This window comes from Notechis scutatus, chromosome 1 (genome assembly GCF_049901735.1).
Source record: "Notechis scutatus isolate UNSWTSFEM ecotype Mainland chromosome 1, rNotScu1.2, whole genome shotgun sequence".
In the NCBI taxonomy this organism is placed as follows: domain Eukaryota; kingdom Metazoa; phylum Chordata; class Lepidosauria; order Squamata; family Elapidae; genus Notechis; species Notechis scutatus.
The window spans coordinates 257,773,042-257,788,341 of NC_142009.1; the positions used below are offsets into that span (position 1 = coordinate 257,773,042).

General features: G+C 43.6%; 1 protein-coding gene across 6 annotated transcripts in view; it reads right to left on the reverse strand.

Moving 5' to 3' along the window:
• Positions 1-15,300, reverse strand: part of DHCR7 (7-dehydrocholesterol reductase) — a 36,849-nt gene that overhangs the window by 14,695 nt on the left and 6,854 nt on the right. For 4 of the 6 annotated variants that reach the window (XM_087951126.1, XM_026664744.2, XM_087951129.1 and 1 more), the window contains exons 3-5: positions 8,424-8,527; positions 5,788-6,010; positions 4,908-4,995 (exon numbers count right to left, since the gene is read on the reverse strand). In XM_087951126.1, the coding sequence (XP_087807252.1) occupies positions 4,908-4,995; positions 5,788-6,010; positions 8,424-8,521 (409 nt within the window). In that variant the 5' untranslated portion in view covers positions 8,522-8,527. Of the gene's footprint in view, positions 1-4,907; positions 4,996-5,787; positions 6,011-8,423; positions 8,528-9,033; positions 9,178-15,300 lie in introns of those variants that run through there. The other 2 variants (XM_087951125.1, XM_087951130.1) reach the window with 2 other exon arrangements.

A 15,300-nucleotide genomic window follows, 5' to 3' on the forward strand; every position in this document is an offset into this window, starting at 1 on the left:
GGCAGTCCAATCTCTTTTTGAAAGTCTCAAGTGATGGCACTCCCACAACTTCCGAGGGCAAGCTGTTCCATTAGTTGATTGTTCTCACTGTCAGAAAGTTTCTCCTTATTTCCAGGTTAAATCTCTCCTTGTTCAGTTTCCATCCATTATTCCTTGTGTGGCCTACAGGCGCTTTAGAAAATAGCTTGACCCCTTTTCCCTGTGACAGCCCCTCAAATATTGGCAGACTGCTATCATGTCTTCCCTGGTCCTTCTCTTCACTAGACTAGCCAAGCCCAGTTCCTGTAACTGTTCTTCATATGCCTTAGTCTCCAGTCCCTAATCATCCTGGTTGCTCTTCTCTGTACTTTTTCTAGAGTCTCAACACCTTTTTTATAATGTGGTGACCAAAACTGGATGCAGTACTCTAGGTGTGGTCTTACTAAGGCTTTATTGAGTGATATTAGTACTTTCCTTGATCTTGACTCTGTTAATACAACTTAGGATTGCATTAGCTTTTTTGGCTGCTGCTTCACACTGCTGGTTCATATTGAGCTGGTTGTCCACTAAGACTCCAAGATCCCTCTCACAGTTACTGCTATTGAGCCTGGTTTCACCTAGTCTACATGTGTACTTTTGGATTTTCTTGCCTAAGTGTAGGACTTTACTTTTCTCTATATTGAATTTCATTTTATTAGATATGGTCCAGTGTTCTAGTCTGTCAAAATCCATCTGGATCTTGAGCCTATCTTCTTGGGTGTTAGCTATTCCTGCCAGCTTAGTATCATCTGCAAATTTGATAAGTTCCCCTTCTATTCCCTCATCTAAGTCGTTAATGAAGATATTGAAGAGTACTGAGCCTAAGATGGAACCTTGTGGCACCTCACTGCTTACTTATCTCCATGTAGACTTAGACCTATTAAGGACTACTCGTTGAGAACGGTTTGCCAGCCAGTTGCGAATCCGTCTAGTGGTGGTGCTATCTGTTCCACTTTTTTCTAGCTTACTAAGAAGTAGGTTGTGGTCTACTTTGTCAAATGCCTTGCTGAAATCTAAATATATTATGTCCACAGTATTTTGCTGGTCTATTAATTTAATCACTGTGTTGAAGAATGAAATAAGATTGGTTTGGCATGATCTGTTTTTAACAAACCCGTGCTGACTGCTAGTTATTACTTTACTTGTTTCTAAATGTTGGCAGATCTGTTTTTTTTTTAAATTATCTTTTCCAGTATCTTCCCGGGTATTGATGTTAGGCTGATTGGTCTATAGTTTCCTGGGTCTGTTTTTCCCCCCTTTTTTGAAGATGGGAACCACATCAGCTCTTTTCCAGTCCTCTGGTAGTTCCCCGGTGCTCCAGGATTTTTGAAAGATATGGTGCAGTGGTTCTGATATGACCTCTGCCAGCTCCTTTAAAACCCTGGGATGTAATCCATCAGGCCCCGGTGATTTGTTTTCATCAAGATCAGACAGGTGTTCTTTTAGTATTTTTTTGCTTATTTTAACTTTTATTTCTGGTCTGTCTTTTACAGTTATGTTTTTGGTGGGTTGAGCTATAGTTTCTTTTTGCGTGAAGACAGATGCAAAGAATGAGTTAAGCAGTTCTGCTTTCTCTCTGTTCCCTGTTACTTCCTTGCCATCTTCTCTCTTTAGTGGACCAACTGTTTGCTTGATTTTTTTCTTGTTATTTATATGTTGGAAGACACTTTTTTTTTATTATCTTTGACTTTTGTTGCAAGTCTTTGTTCGTTCTGAGCCTTTGCTATCCTGACTTCGTCTTTGCAGATTCTGGCTATCTGCTGATATTCTGCCTTAGTTGTATGTCCTTCTTTCCATTTTTTTGTACTTGTCCTTTTTTTCTTTCAATTTGCCAGAGAGATCTTTGTGCAGCCATGCTGGTTTCTTCTTGGGTTTCTTTTTTCTTTCTCAGTGGTATTGTGCTGGTCTGGGCTTCTATGATCATACTTTTTAGAGTTTCCCAAGATTCTTAAGTTGTTTTCCCCTTTAGGATTTTCATCCATGGAATCTTTCCCAAGTTCTCTCTGAGTTTATTGAAATCAGCTCTTTTAAAATCCAAGACTCTGGTGTCATTATGTTCTGTTGCTTGTGTTTGTGTTATATTGAATTCTAGTATGACATGGTTACTCTTACCCAAGGTTCCTGCAGTTTCAACTCCCTCTATCACTTCTTCTCTGTTTGTAAGAATTAAGTCCAGTATGGCTGTCCCTCTAGTTTCACCCTCTACCTTTTGGACAACAAAGTTGTCAGCTAGGTTGGTTAGGAACTTATTTGATTTCTCACTTGGTGCAGAATTAGTTTTCCAATTGATATCAGGATAATTGAAGTCTCCCATTACTATTGTTGTGTGTTTCCTGCATATGTTTGTTAGTTGGCTGGCAAAAAGGACATCTATTTTTTCTGCTTGATTGGGTGGCCTATAATATACACCTATGGCCATGTCATTCTTTTTTTCTTTTATATTGATCCATATGCATTCTGAAGGTTTTCACCTTTGGTTTCATGCATTTCTGTAGCAATATAGTGGTCCTTTACATTCAGTGCAACTCCACCTCCTCTTTTATGGGGTCTGTTGTTGTTTTTTGAATAGTTTGTATCCTTCTACCAATATGTTCCAGTCATGGGTTTCATCCCACCAAGTTTCTGTTATTCCAACTATATCATATTTACCTTCATGTATTTGTAGTTCGAGTTCACACTGTCTGTTCCCCAGACTTTGTGCATTTGTATATAGGCACTTGAGATCTTTATGTCTGACACTGTGTTTACTGTCTCCATAGCCTGTGTTGTGCCTGCCTGTCCCTACTTTCTTGCCACCTGTTTGATTAGTGCACATGGTATGGCACTCACTAGTAAATGCTTGGTTTTGGTTGGCATCAAGGTTAATAATCTTACCTGCACAAACATCTATTTTGCATGCACTGGTATCCTTATTAGTTTTAGATTGCTGGGGACAGAGATGTTCTGAATCCATTAATTCTCTGTCTCCGCTGTTCAGTTTAAATGTTTATCCAGGAAATCTGTGAATTTAATGCCAAGTAACATTTGGCTCTTTGACTGTCCCTGTCTGGCTTGTGTGAGGTCAATGGGAAATTAGAAATCAAATGTAAATAAGTGTATGCCATGAGTGCAATAAAACTGTATTGCTTTTATTTCAAAGTTGTTGTTTTTTCAATTTATGTATGTACATACTTGTGTGTTTACGCACCTTCACAACAGTCTCAGTTTCCCATGTGACCCCTTGGGAAAATTAATTGCTTACCCCTGCTCCAGAAGCTTTGAAGAAGATAGATACAAGTAACAAGCAATGAATATGGGAATGTGTAATTATTTATCAACAAGGTTCAAGGCCTTTCAAAACAGACAAAAGCAATATTACACATGTCCAAGTGTAACAGGCAGCAATAAGTCTTTCTTAAGACAGAAAGACTTCTTGGAGCAACTGAGAATGAGAAGGAAATGTAGGCTAATATATGGTTGGTGTCAATTCATAAAATATTTTTATGGTCTTTTTAGAGTTCCTAACAGAAAGGGAGGAGGGAAAGGAGTTTGAAAGAGCAATGCAACAGCTTGGAAATCTGAAGTGCATTCCATAAATAGTTTTCAAAGATAGTAACTAGGTGACTGAACTTTCTGCCTCGCAAAATTCTAACTGGAGAACATGATTGATGACTCTTGGCTATGGATGTATCTCATTGGACCAGCGGTTGCCAACCAGTGAGAGAATTTTGGTGGTCCGCAGAGAAATGTCACCCCCAGAGCACCCGCCCCAAAGCAATTAATCCAGGCTGCACAGGAACTGTGCCACCCACATGGCCCTTCCTCCTGGCAAACTTGCCTGCTAAGTTGCTATTTTTTCTTTTTCCGACCATCATCTGTTCTGCTGTGCCGGGAGATTTAGATTAGCTAGAAAGCAGGAAATCATTGGATTTCCTGCTTTCTGCCTGATTCCTTAAGACTGAAGCAGTGCAGACTCAGCTAGCCTATGGCAGAAACACAGATCTCTAAGTGAATCTGTGATTCTGTGAGCAACTCAATCTGCCTGCCTGCTCTGCCTGATTTTGGGTAAAAGCTGCTCTTTTTTATAAAAAATTCAATATTTACATACATGGTGTGTTGTGAGTTTATTTTGTGAGTTTGCTTGCAAACAAATTTTATGTGACAGGTTCAGGTAGCCAACCTTACAGATCTCTGAATGAATCTGTGATTCTGTGAGCAACTCAATCTGCCTGCTTTGCCTGATTTTGGGTAAAAGCTGCTCTTTTTTTATAAAAAAATCAATATTTATATAAATATTTATAATATTTACATACAAGCTATGCCCAGCCAGTCACATGACCACCAAGCCACACCCACAAATTAGGCCAAGCTCATAGAACCGGTTAAGAAATTTGAATCCCACCCCTGCCTCTGTGTGTTTGTGTGTATGTGTATGTGTGTGAGGGAGGGAGGGAGGGAGGGAGGGAGGAAGAGAGGTTAGATCATATCTCTCTCTCTCTCCCACCAATGTCAGCAAGCCACCATCAGTCAGAATTCATATTAGTGGTCACCGGGATTTAAAATTATGAGTTTGGTGGTCCCTAAAGTCCAAAAGGATGGCTACCCCTGCATTGGACAATATGAATTATGATACACCCAGGGGGTGGGGGAAAACCAGGGTCAAGGGTAATAATGAATTATGTGTCTCAGAATTGGCTATACCCAGGCAGTGCTGGACATATTAACTCCCAATAAATGCTTTTGGAGTTTTGGAAGTTTGACTTGAGACTTATGATTTAATTGAGATAACTGCCGGAATCCTGACAGCTGGGATTAATGATTGTATCATTTAAATAAGCAGATAATAACGTTTTGAGTCATGCACTTTTTTCTCCAGTTTCAATTACTTGATACAATAAAAATGGTCTTACCAGCAGGTGAAATGGCACCTTCTTGTACTCCTCCTTGAAATCCAGGAATAAATTTATGGCAAAAGTCAGGAATCATAAACAAAAATGCCTATAACAGAATAAACATATAAGCCCGTATCTTTACAAGTGAATTAAAGTTGCACAATGGTACATTTGTAGGAGGATAAATTATGGATTGACCATATAATTATTTTTTCCGAACTGACTTATTCATATCCCAATTCCACATAATAGCGTAGCTGTTTAAAAATGTAGCTGAAATATATATAGAACTGTGAATATTTTAGTATAACTCATTTGAGGGCATAGACTAAAGAGAGGTTAATAGTATAAAGGTATAAGATCTAATTTTTGATCTTTTTTTGTACTGAAATTACGGACAACATTTAATTTCTAGCTGCTAATACCATAATATTTATATAGAAATTATACAGAAATAACAACTAAAGACTGCAAATGAGTGTCTGTTAGTTTATTTCAAATCACCATTTAACTCTGGATGCGGAACCTATTGCCCTGCAAATATGATTGAAATAACAATCCTTGATATAGTCCATAAGCCTAATGAATGGCAATGGGCTTTGGAAGTTCAGTTTAATCACTTCTGGAAGGCTACAAGTCTCTCATTTTCGTCTGCCAGTCATAATCTTTTGGAAGTATTAGAAACATAAAAGAGAGCAAGACAGTGAAATGCCTCAAAAAAATCAGGGATCTCAATTGTTAGCATTATTCCCAGAAACATCCAAACACACGATTGTTAATAACTTATTTTTCCACATTTTCACATGTAAGGATACAATTTTAGAATGTAACTTTAAAAAACAGACTTAATTTTGATCCAGATAACTGGATTCCAACAGAGAAGCTTCAAGATACGTACCTGGAACATTACCCAAGAAAAGTAAAGGATTAGAACTTTCCAAGAGAAAGGTGGTGTCTTGTCCCAGATATCTAAGAGGTGAACTTTTCCCGTAAGCAACTGGATGGCTGGCTCACTCAAAGAGCAATGGTACTGATCACATGACATTATAAAATAGTAGACAATAAAGGGGCAAAACAAGAGTAGAAAGATGACACTTATCAAAGAAAACCAGTCAGCCTTCCTGAAAAAGATACATAAAGATTGTTACTCCCCCTACAAAAAAAAATAAACCTCAAAACCATACTGGAACAGTTTTGTCAATGGCTGACTCTGAACAGAATAATGATTCGAACAATTTTAATGTTTTGTTGCCCTTAACAATTACAGTATTTGCTGAAAAATATCCAGTTTTATGAACTACTCTTGAATGTGTCACAGGCACCTGGTGGCTCAATAGCTAAGACACTGAGCTTGTCGATCAGAAAGGTTGGCAGTTCGGCGGTTCGAATCCCTAGCGCCGCATAACAGAGTGAGTTCCTGTTACTTGTCCCAGCTTCTGCAAACCTACCGTGTTTCTCCAACAATACGGCCTCCACCAATAGGAAGACCCAGCATGTTTTCTAGGCATAAAATCAAATTAAGCCCCTCCCCCCAAATTTAGGCCTAGTTTAAAACATGCAAAATAGGGGGAAGGGTGGGGGGACTTGCCATTTGGAGTGCCGTTGGAGCTGCCACCGCCGTTTGGAGTGCCGTTGGAGCTGCCACCGCCGTTTGGAGTGCCGTTGGAGCTGCTGCCGCCTTTTGGAGCTGCCTCTGCCGTTTGGAGCCGCCACTGCCGTTTGAAGCTGCCGCTTCCGCGTTTGGAGCACTGCCGCTGTTTGGAGCACCACCGCCACTCCAAACACGGCGGCAGCTCCAAACACTGGAAGCGGCAGCTCCAAATGTGACAGCGGCACTCCAAACGGCGGCAGCAGCTCCAAACGGCAGAGGCAGCTCCAAACACGGAAGCGGAGCTGCTGCCGCCTGCTTGGAGCCACCGCCGCCGTTTGGAGTGCCGCCGTCACGCTTGGAGCTGCCGCTCCGTGTTTGGAGCTGCCGCCGTGTTTGGAGTGGCGGTGGTGCTCCAAACAGCGGCAGTGCTCCAAACGCGAAGCGGCAGCTCCAAATGTGACGGCGGCACTCCAAACGGCGGCGGCGGCTCCAAACAGCAGAGGCAGCTCCAAACACGGAAGCGGAGCCACCGCCGCCGTTTGGAGCCGCCACCGCCGTTTGGAGTGCCGCCCGTCACGCTTTGAGCTGCCGCTCCGTGTTTGGAGCTGCCGCCGTGTTTGGAGTGGCGGTGGTGCAGCTTCAAACGCGGCGGCGGCGGCGGCTCCAAACGGCAGAGGCAGCTCCAAACAGCAGAGGCAGCTCCAAACGGCGGTGGCAGCTCCAACGGCCTCGGCTAGAGAAAAGAGCCAGCCTCTCGGAGCACGCCGGCGTCTTTCCCTCTCTCTCTATGTATGAAAGAGCTCGCCTTGCTCGGAGCGTTTGGTGAAGCACACGAGTTTCGCAGTCGGAGAGGGAGGCGGCGGCGAAAAGGACGCGGGCGGCAACGGCAGGATGCTGCAAGTCAGGACCTTGCATTGAAGCAGCCCGGGGGCACGTAGCCACCTCCCTCCAGCCCACCTTGAGGATTTGCCTTTGTTGTTGGTATACTTGGGTTCAGGCGCTCCTGTCGGCGCCTTTGCTTCGAGGTAAAGTGAATTATTTTAAAACCTCTGCTCATCCCGCCAGGGCTGCGGCAGAGCCGTACAGGCTGGGCAGAACCAGGAAACATCCGCGGCTCGCTTTCCTGGCTCTGCTCAGCTCTCACGGCCCGGCACGGCTCTGATGGGATGAGCGGAGGTTTTTAAAATAATTCACTTTACCTTCAAGGCAAAGGGAAGGCGGCCACAGGAGCGCCTGAAGCAAGTGTCTCCTCAGGGCTCCGGTTGCAGGGAGGAGCCCTGACTGGCTGCACATGGCTGCGCCTAAACGCCGCGGCATTGCTGTAACGCTACGGCAGCAAGGGAGAAGGGAAAACAACGGTGATGGAAGGTCTCCCGAACATCCAAGCTGTCGCCGCCCGCCCACCCGAGGATGCAAGGGGGGGGGAAATTAAGTCACCCCTGAAAAGACGGCCTAGCCGGTTTTTCGGGGGTCAAAAAAAAAAAAGGCCCGGCCTTATTATGTGAGAAACACGGTAGCAGTTCGAAAGCATGTAAAAATGCAAGTAGAAAAATAGGGACCACTTTGGTGGGAAGGTAACAGGGTTCCGTGTGCCTTTGGCGTTTAGTCATGCCGGCCACATGACCATGGAGACGTCTTCGGATAGCGCTGGCTCTTCGGCTTTATAACGGAGATGAGCACCACCCACTAGAGCCGGAAATGACTAGCACATATGTACAAAAGGAACATTTACCTTTACATTGGATGTGTCAACAGAAAACCAGCATATAAATATTTCAAAGAGGTAAATTTAAATACTCTATGACATCCCTCCCTCCTTTAAATATCAATCAAATCCCCCTAAAATTCAGTAGTAGTTGCCTCTTTTACAGAACTGACCTGTACAGTTCTTTATAAGTACAGATATTTCATAGCTATAGTCACTACACGGCAGATTTTCTTACCATGCTCTACCCCATTCTCCATGAGAGGCTCCATTTTCATTTAGATCACTTTGACTTTTTCTTCCTTCAAAAAAATGGCTGTCTTTATGAGATGCCATTAGAAGCTGCAGAAGAGGTGATACAAATATGACAAAATTCGTGAGTATAAGAGCCTTTCTTTTATCAAATATTATGTCCAATTATGTAATATGCAACTTTAGTTATTTTTCATAATTCTGGTTTTAACAACCTTAAGAAAAATAAGACAAGGTTCATGTGGCATAGCTAACAAACTATGGGAGAAAAAAATGTCAGCTTTTGACTAAACACTGCAAGAGAGTCCAGGAATGGGATAAGCTCCTCCTTCTGATGTCATAGAGCTGAGTCTGCCACTATAAAAAGCCAGTCCCTGGCTGGCCCGCCCATCTTTTAGGCGAGGATACTTGACAGACATAACGTGTCTCTGGAAGATAAACAAGAAATTAATTTCACCCCTCCCCAACCATCATAACTAGACGTACAAGGTGGGGCTGGACTCTCTTGCAGCGTAGATAGAAAGGGCATTCTCAGGTAATTATACCGATGCCCATTCTCATCGACGCTGCCACGAGAGTCCAGGAATGGGACATACCAAAGCCTGCATGACCATGGGAGGGCTCATGTCTGGGTCAGTCACTCGGACTGAGGAACCACTTGCTGAAGTACCCTCCATCCAAACGATGCCTGGGCTGAAGCAAATGAGTCCAGGTGATAGTGCCATATAAACGGCGAAGGTGAAGTCCAGGTAGCCACTCTGCAGATCTCCTCCAGTAATGCTTGAGTAGACCAGTTGGCAGATGTAGCTGCACTCCTAGTGGAGTGGGCCATAATGTGTCTGGGAACTGGCATGAACAAAGTTTGGTACGCCTTGGATATATAAGCTCTAATCCACCTACCAATTGTCGCTGAAGTCACCTTGTTCCCCAGGGTAGAAGGATGAAATGACACAAACATGGCTTCAGATTTCCTTTTTTTCCCCCCAAATTTTTTTATTTCAATCTGCATATGCACAACAATACATTAACAGTGTGGCATCAATATATCATACATTTTAGTATAGGCAAAATTAATAATACCAATCATATCTCTCAATGCATATATTCACATTAATTCATAATCCTTCAATGCTTATTTTCAACCTTTCAAAACTCTCTCCAAATGCCTACCACCATATCAGTTAAGCATACCTAGTAATTCCATTATTCAATTTTCTCCCTGCTTTTATTTTATTTTTTTTAATAGAAAATTCTCATTTGGCAAGCAGTGTAGTTCCAGGTTTCACATCTCAATACAAACATGATCATAGTTACCTGTTCATTTTATCTGTTTAGTTTCATATTGCATCATCCTTATTATTGTTAAATATTAAGCTTATCTTATCCAATTCCAATTCATGTTATATTAATACATTCTCATATCTTATTTTACAATGTTATCTAAAATTCTCATCTCATTTCTGTTGTCATTTCTCATATTACTTTTTCCTGTCACATTTGTCATTTTATCAATCCTTATCTGTAAATATAATTGTCCCCTCTGGTTAATAATTCAAGCTAACCACCTTCATTCTACCTTAATATCAATCTCTCTATCTAGTATATAACACAAATATATATATTTTTCTCAGATTCCGCATTATATTTTCTCAAACACCTTATGAATCATCTATACATTACAAAATACTATTTTCAATATATTCTTATACATCACAACATATTACCTTGCGGAATCTCCTTCCTTATCCTCTTTTTTTCACCCATTATGTCTCACTCTTTGGACAATGTACTTTCTTTTCATCCTTTTTTGTTTTCTATTCCTCTTTATTTTCTGGTCCTTTCTCTTAATTCCCCTTTTCCCCATTCTTATTCTCCTCCATTTCTAGTTATTTAACTTTTCTTTCTCCCTCTTTTGATTTTTCTTTTGTCCTTCCTTTTTCTGCTTTTTCCCTCTCCCTTTATCCATTTTCCGAACCATTCTCCCTTTTATCATCCCATCAGACCACAAATTTTTAATTCTAATTCCTTTTCCCCACTGTTTAAATAATTGTTGTTCGTTTTGTCCTTCAGTGTTGGCTTCTTCTTTATAGAACTCTTCCCCCTCCGATTTATTTAGTTCTTGTGTATGCTGAGTCACCATTTCTAATTTCTGTAGTACATAATTGCACATTTCAAGTTTAATTTTTATCATGTCCCTTATATCTTGCAAATCCAATCTTGTATCTTGTAAGTCCAGTCTTATATCAACGAATATATTTTCTCCTTTTTTTTTCTTTTTCTTTCCTCTTCCTTAATAGTTAAAATCCTCTTCTTTAATAGATATATTCAATCGCAGAGTCCAGTATATTATTTCAGCCAATATCTTTTGGCTTTATTTTCAACAATCCATACTCTTGAGTCTTTGTTCAGATAGTTCTATAACAATATTAAAGTTTCTTTTATTTTCTTTTAAGTTCCAAAATCCAAACTCTTGAGAAGACCAGACACTTTTAAAAATGTACTGAAGGCTTCCTGTACCATCAGGTGGCACTCTTGAGTCTTTTTACCTTTAACTTTCTTTATTGAATATAATATTTTATTAAGTTCGCTAATTTCAATCACCTTTTTTTCCCCAACACACTCAATTTCAGCATTTAATTATGCCATTTTAAGTGCCCATAATTCAATAGTTATCCAGTTTAATTTATAAACCTTTGTTGTGTTAAAGTATTTTCCTTTAAATTTTCTCCTCCAAATTAATCCAATAGAATAATCCAATCCAAGTTTTATAAAAACCAATTTCTTTTTCACTTTCTCTGGTCACAGCTTCCACACACTTCCCTCCAAGATAGCCCTTTATTTTAATAACGGGGTACCTCAAAAGTGATGTCCTTTGCCTGGTTCACACTCTGCTCGCTACTTCTTTGCTCCAGCACAAAACTTAGTTTCCCAAAGTGTTGTTTGTCTTCGTGGTAGCCATTTTAGGATCACCGCTGCAGCTTGCCTTTGGGAGGGATTTTCCTGTCAGGGAGGGGAGTTGTGACTCCCCTCGACCCTCCAGGTGATTTCCCACTTCTTCACCACCCCATCAGGGTGGTTCTGGTCCTGATTGGGACCCTCCAGCAAGTGAGCTCGGTGAAACCGTACATGATCGCAGATTCCACTCTGACTCCGACAAGGAACAAATCAGAAGTCGGCTTCAGATTCACATCCAGCTTATGCCACCTATGTTCTAACTTGTGTTGTGGTCTAGGGCAGAAGTATGGAAGCACAACATCTTGAGCCCGGTGAAACCAAGTGTTTATCTTAGGGATAAATGTGAGGGTCTAACCTAAGAACTACCCTGTTCTGATAGAAAAGACACACCAAAAGTGTCGCTAGTTCGGACACTCTCCTGGCCGAAGTAATGGCCACTAAAAATACTACCTTGTGGGACAACATCCATAGAGATATAGTCCTGAGAGGTTCAAAAGGAGACTTCGTGAGAATCTGTAAAACTTTTTGCAAATCCCAAGTGGGAAACCTATGTATCACAGGAGGTTGGAGATTAGAGGCTTCCCTTAGAAACCTACGCACCGAAGGGTGGTGGGATAAGGAATCATATCTGTTCCAGGAAATAACAGAAGAAAAAGCCGCTACCTGGCGGCGAAGTGTGTTAGGGGCAAGTCCCTTATCTAGGCCATGCTGTAAAAACCTGAGGACCTCTGCCAGCCACCCTGGTCCAAAAGTGTTTCAGGGCTAGGAAGATAACCCTAAGCTCCAGCCAGTTTATGGGGCATGTCCTTTCTGCTTGAGATCAACACCCCTGGGCAATTTCTCCCTCCAGATGAGCTCCCCAGCCATGGAGACTGGCATCTGTGGTGAGACGTATCCTGTCTGGCTCTTTGAAGGGAAGACCCCTCCCTAGGGCCTGGGACTGCCACCATGCGAAGGACCGTATGACCTGGGAAGAACCTGAGCCCTCATGTCGAATGGCTAGTTCCTAGTTCCTGCCTGTTGAAAGGGGAGCAAGAACCATTGGAGTTCCTGGGCATGGAGATGGGCCCATGGTACGATCCCAATGCAGGAGATCATTTTTCCCAGGGTTTGGGACAGTAGAGACAACGGAACATTGTTCAGCTGCCGAATCTGAAGGATGCAGCTGTGAAGGCACTCCCCTCGATCCAGGGAGAGAAACACCTCACAGAGCGATGTGTCTATAATTGCCCCAAGGTGGAGCAACCTGGCTGTCGGGGAAAGGTGACTTTTCATAGGTTGATTGAAAACCCGTGGTCTCATAGACTCTGTATTTTGATGTGAAGGTCGCGATGGGCCGAGTGGAGTGACTGAGACTGGATGAGTATATCATCCAGGTAGCACTGGACCCTAACTGGTATGGTGTGAAGCAAAGCCACCCAAGCTGCGTGAAGACCTTAGAGCCGACAAGAGATCAAAGGGTAGAGCCCGGTACTGGAAATGGGAGTTCTGATAACAAAAATGGAGAAACTGGCAGTGATGAGGCCAGATAGGGATATGGAGGTAAGCCTCTGTGAGGTCTATAGAGGAGAGGTGGTCACCCTCTTGAATGCTCTCAAGGATAGAATGTATCTTAAAGCACCTGTATGGGATAAATATGTTTAATAATTTCAGATCCAAAATAGCTTGCCGCCCCCCAGAGGCCTTTGGAATCACGAAGAGGCAAGAGTAGAAGCCTTGCCCTTGTTGATCTACAGGAACTGGTTGAATAGCTCGTATGTCGATGAGATGTTGGATTGCTGATTCCATAAGAGCCCGTCTAGAACTTCCCCTTGACGTGGGACTGCGGATGAACCAACGTGCAGGTGGGGAGAGAAACTCCAACTGGAGGCTGTACCTCACCGTCTCACGAACCCAGGCGTCCGATGTAGATTCCTCCCATCTGGAGGCGAAGAAAGCCAAATGGCCTCTGATGGGGGGGGGGGAGATGGGGCACTCACTTCGAGCGTCTAAATGAACAACCCCCTCCCCCTCGAAAGGGCCATTTACCAGGAGCATGTTGATGCCTGCCAGAAGCTTCAGGCCACTGTTCCTGACGAGCAGGGAAGGACCTCTGATCTCTGGAGAACCGAGGGCTGGTATTGGATCTGAAGGACAAGGGACAATAGTAAGGCCCGGGACGATACTCGGGCTTCTTCCCTGCTGAGGAGTGGACCTTCCTCTGGTCCTTGGTCTACGTCAAGTATGGGTCAAGGACGTCGCCAAACAGCTTATTGCCTGCACATGGAACTGATGCCGATTTCCATTTCGGTGTGAGTTGGACTGCCAGTTGTGCAGCCAAAGCAGTCGTCTGGCTGTTACTGAAGAAGCCATGGCCCTGGAAGAGAACTTGGCTGAGTTCAGGGTGGCATCTGCCGTAAACTCCGCTGCTGTAGTTATTTTATTGATGTCTTGGTGGGCCCTGAACTTGGTGGCTGGAAGCCTCTCCTGAAGCTGGTGAAGCCAGCGCAATGAGGATCTCGTAAAAAATGAGGCGGCCGTAGATGCTCTAATCACCCAAGCCACTGCGTGCTTGAGTGCGCTTGAAAGTTTGCTCAGATCGTTTCCTCTGTCTTGAGGACATCCTCTGGCTCAGTGGGAGTGCCTGAGGAAGAAAATGAGGCCACCACCGGGGCATCCACTGAAGGTACGACCAGGGCATTGTCCAGGGACGGGCCCACAATGTAGAAACGCCTGTCATTAGCAGACAGGCGAGGTCCCGCCCCTGGGGAGGTGCACTGTTCCTTCACTAAATCAAGGAATATGAGAGGGGAGGGGAGAACCTCCACATGCACCACTGGCTTCGAGAACAGTGAGTCAGAGTGGCCAGAAGTAGATGCCTGTGGTTCAGGGGCCACCTCCTCAGGGCTTAGCTGTGCAGTGACCAAAGCCTTGTGAAACAAGGGCTTGAATAAGGAAGGCCTAAAAACCCCTGCTACTGGTGGCTGATTAACTCTGAGGTCCTCTTCCTCAGACATATTGGGGTCTATAAGTTCCTCTTCCTCTCTCTCAGACCAGAGTGGCTATGGTCAGATGTTTCGGAATAGTCTTCCTCCCTCCACTCTGAATAGGAGGGCTGGAAACAGAACTGATGTCTGGGAACACCCTTCTGAGAATGGAAGACCCCTTGTGGAAGACCCTGGCTTAACAAAGATGGGCCTCCTCCTGGAGGGTGAAGGAATTGTTTGAATCCTTCTGCTAGGCCCTGCTTAATGGCTACAGAGACCATTTCCCTTATGTCCTCAGGCCTATTCTCCGAACGTAGGCCCGCAGCAGTGGGGGTATAGGTTTCTTCAGGCCTAAGCCTATGCCCCCTGTGAACCCAAGCCCCTAGGAAAGAATAGCCAGGCCCCCAGGTAGCCTGTCTAGAGGAAGGCTGTGATCTGCTCAAGTCTTGGGGAAATTGATCTTCCTCCACTCTCTCAGGGGACCAAGCTAACAGGTAACTGAAAGCCAATTCACCCCTCTTGGAAGAAACCTCAGGGCCAACATGCACCTCCCCAGGATGAGAGACTTGATGAATCTGTGCTTGCATTTGTGCCAAAGTCTTTTCAAACTGTTTTTCATTGGCTGCATGCCTTCTCTTCTCAGCCCTGAACTCCAATTTTGAAGTCTGTCTAGGAGCTAGGGCTTTGGCTCTCATTTTTGTAACAGATTTTTGTCTGTTGGCAGAAGGGCCTCTTTGTCTTTTTTTCTTTCTCAAAGGGGCTTGTGTGTCTTGGTGTTCTTCCAATTCTTTGGGGCCAGGTTGGGGTGCTTCCCTTTCCATATTGGCAACAGAACAGACACCAAGGGTGCTGTGAGCTTCCCCCACTGAGGTGCTTCCCGTTGCTCTGTGCCAGGCAAGTTCTGAAACTGTGAGGCCCAACAAAATGGCTGCCTGGCTAAAC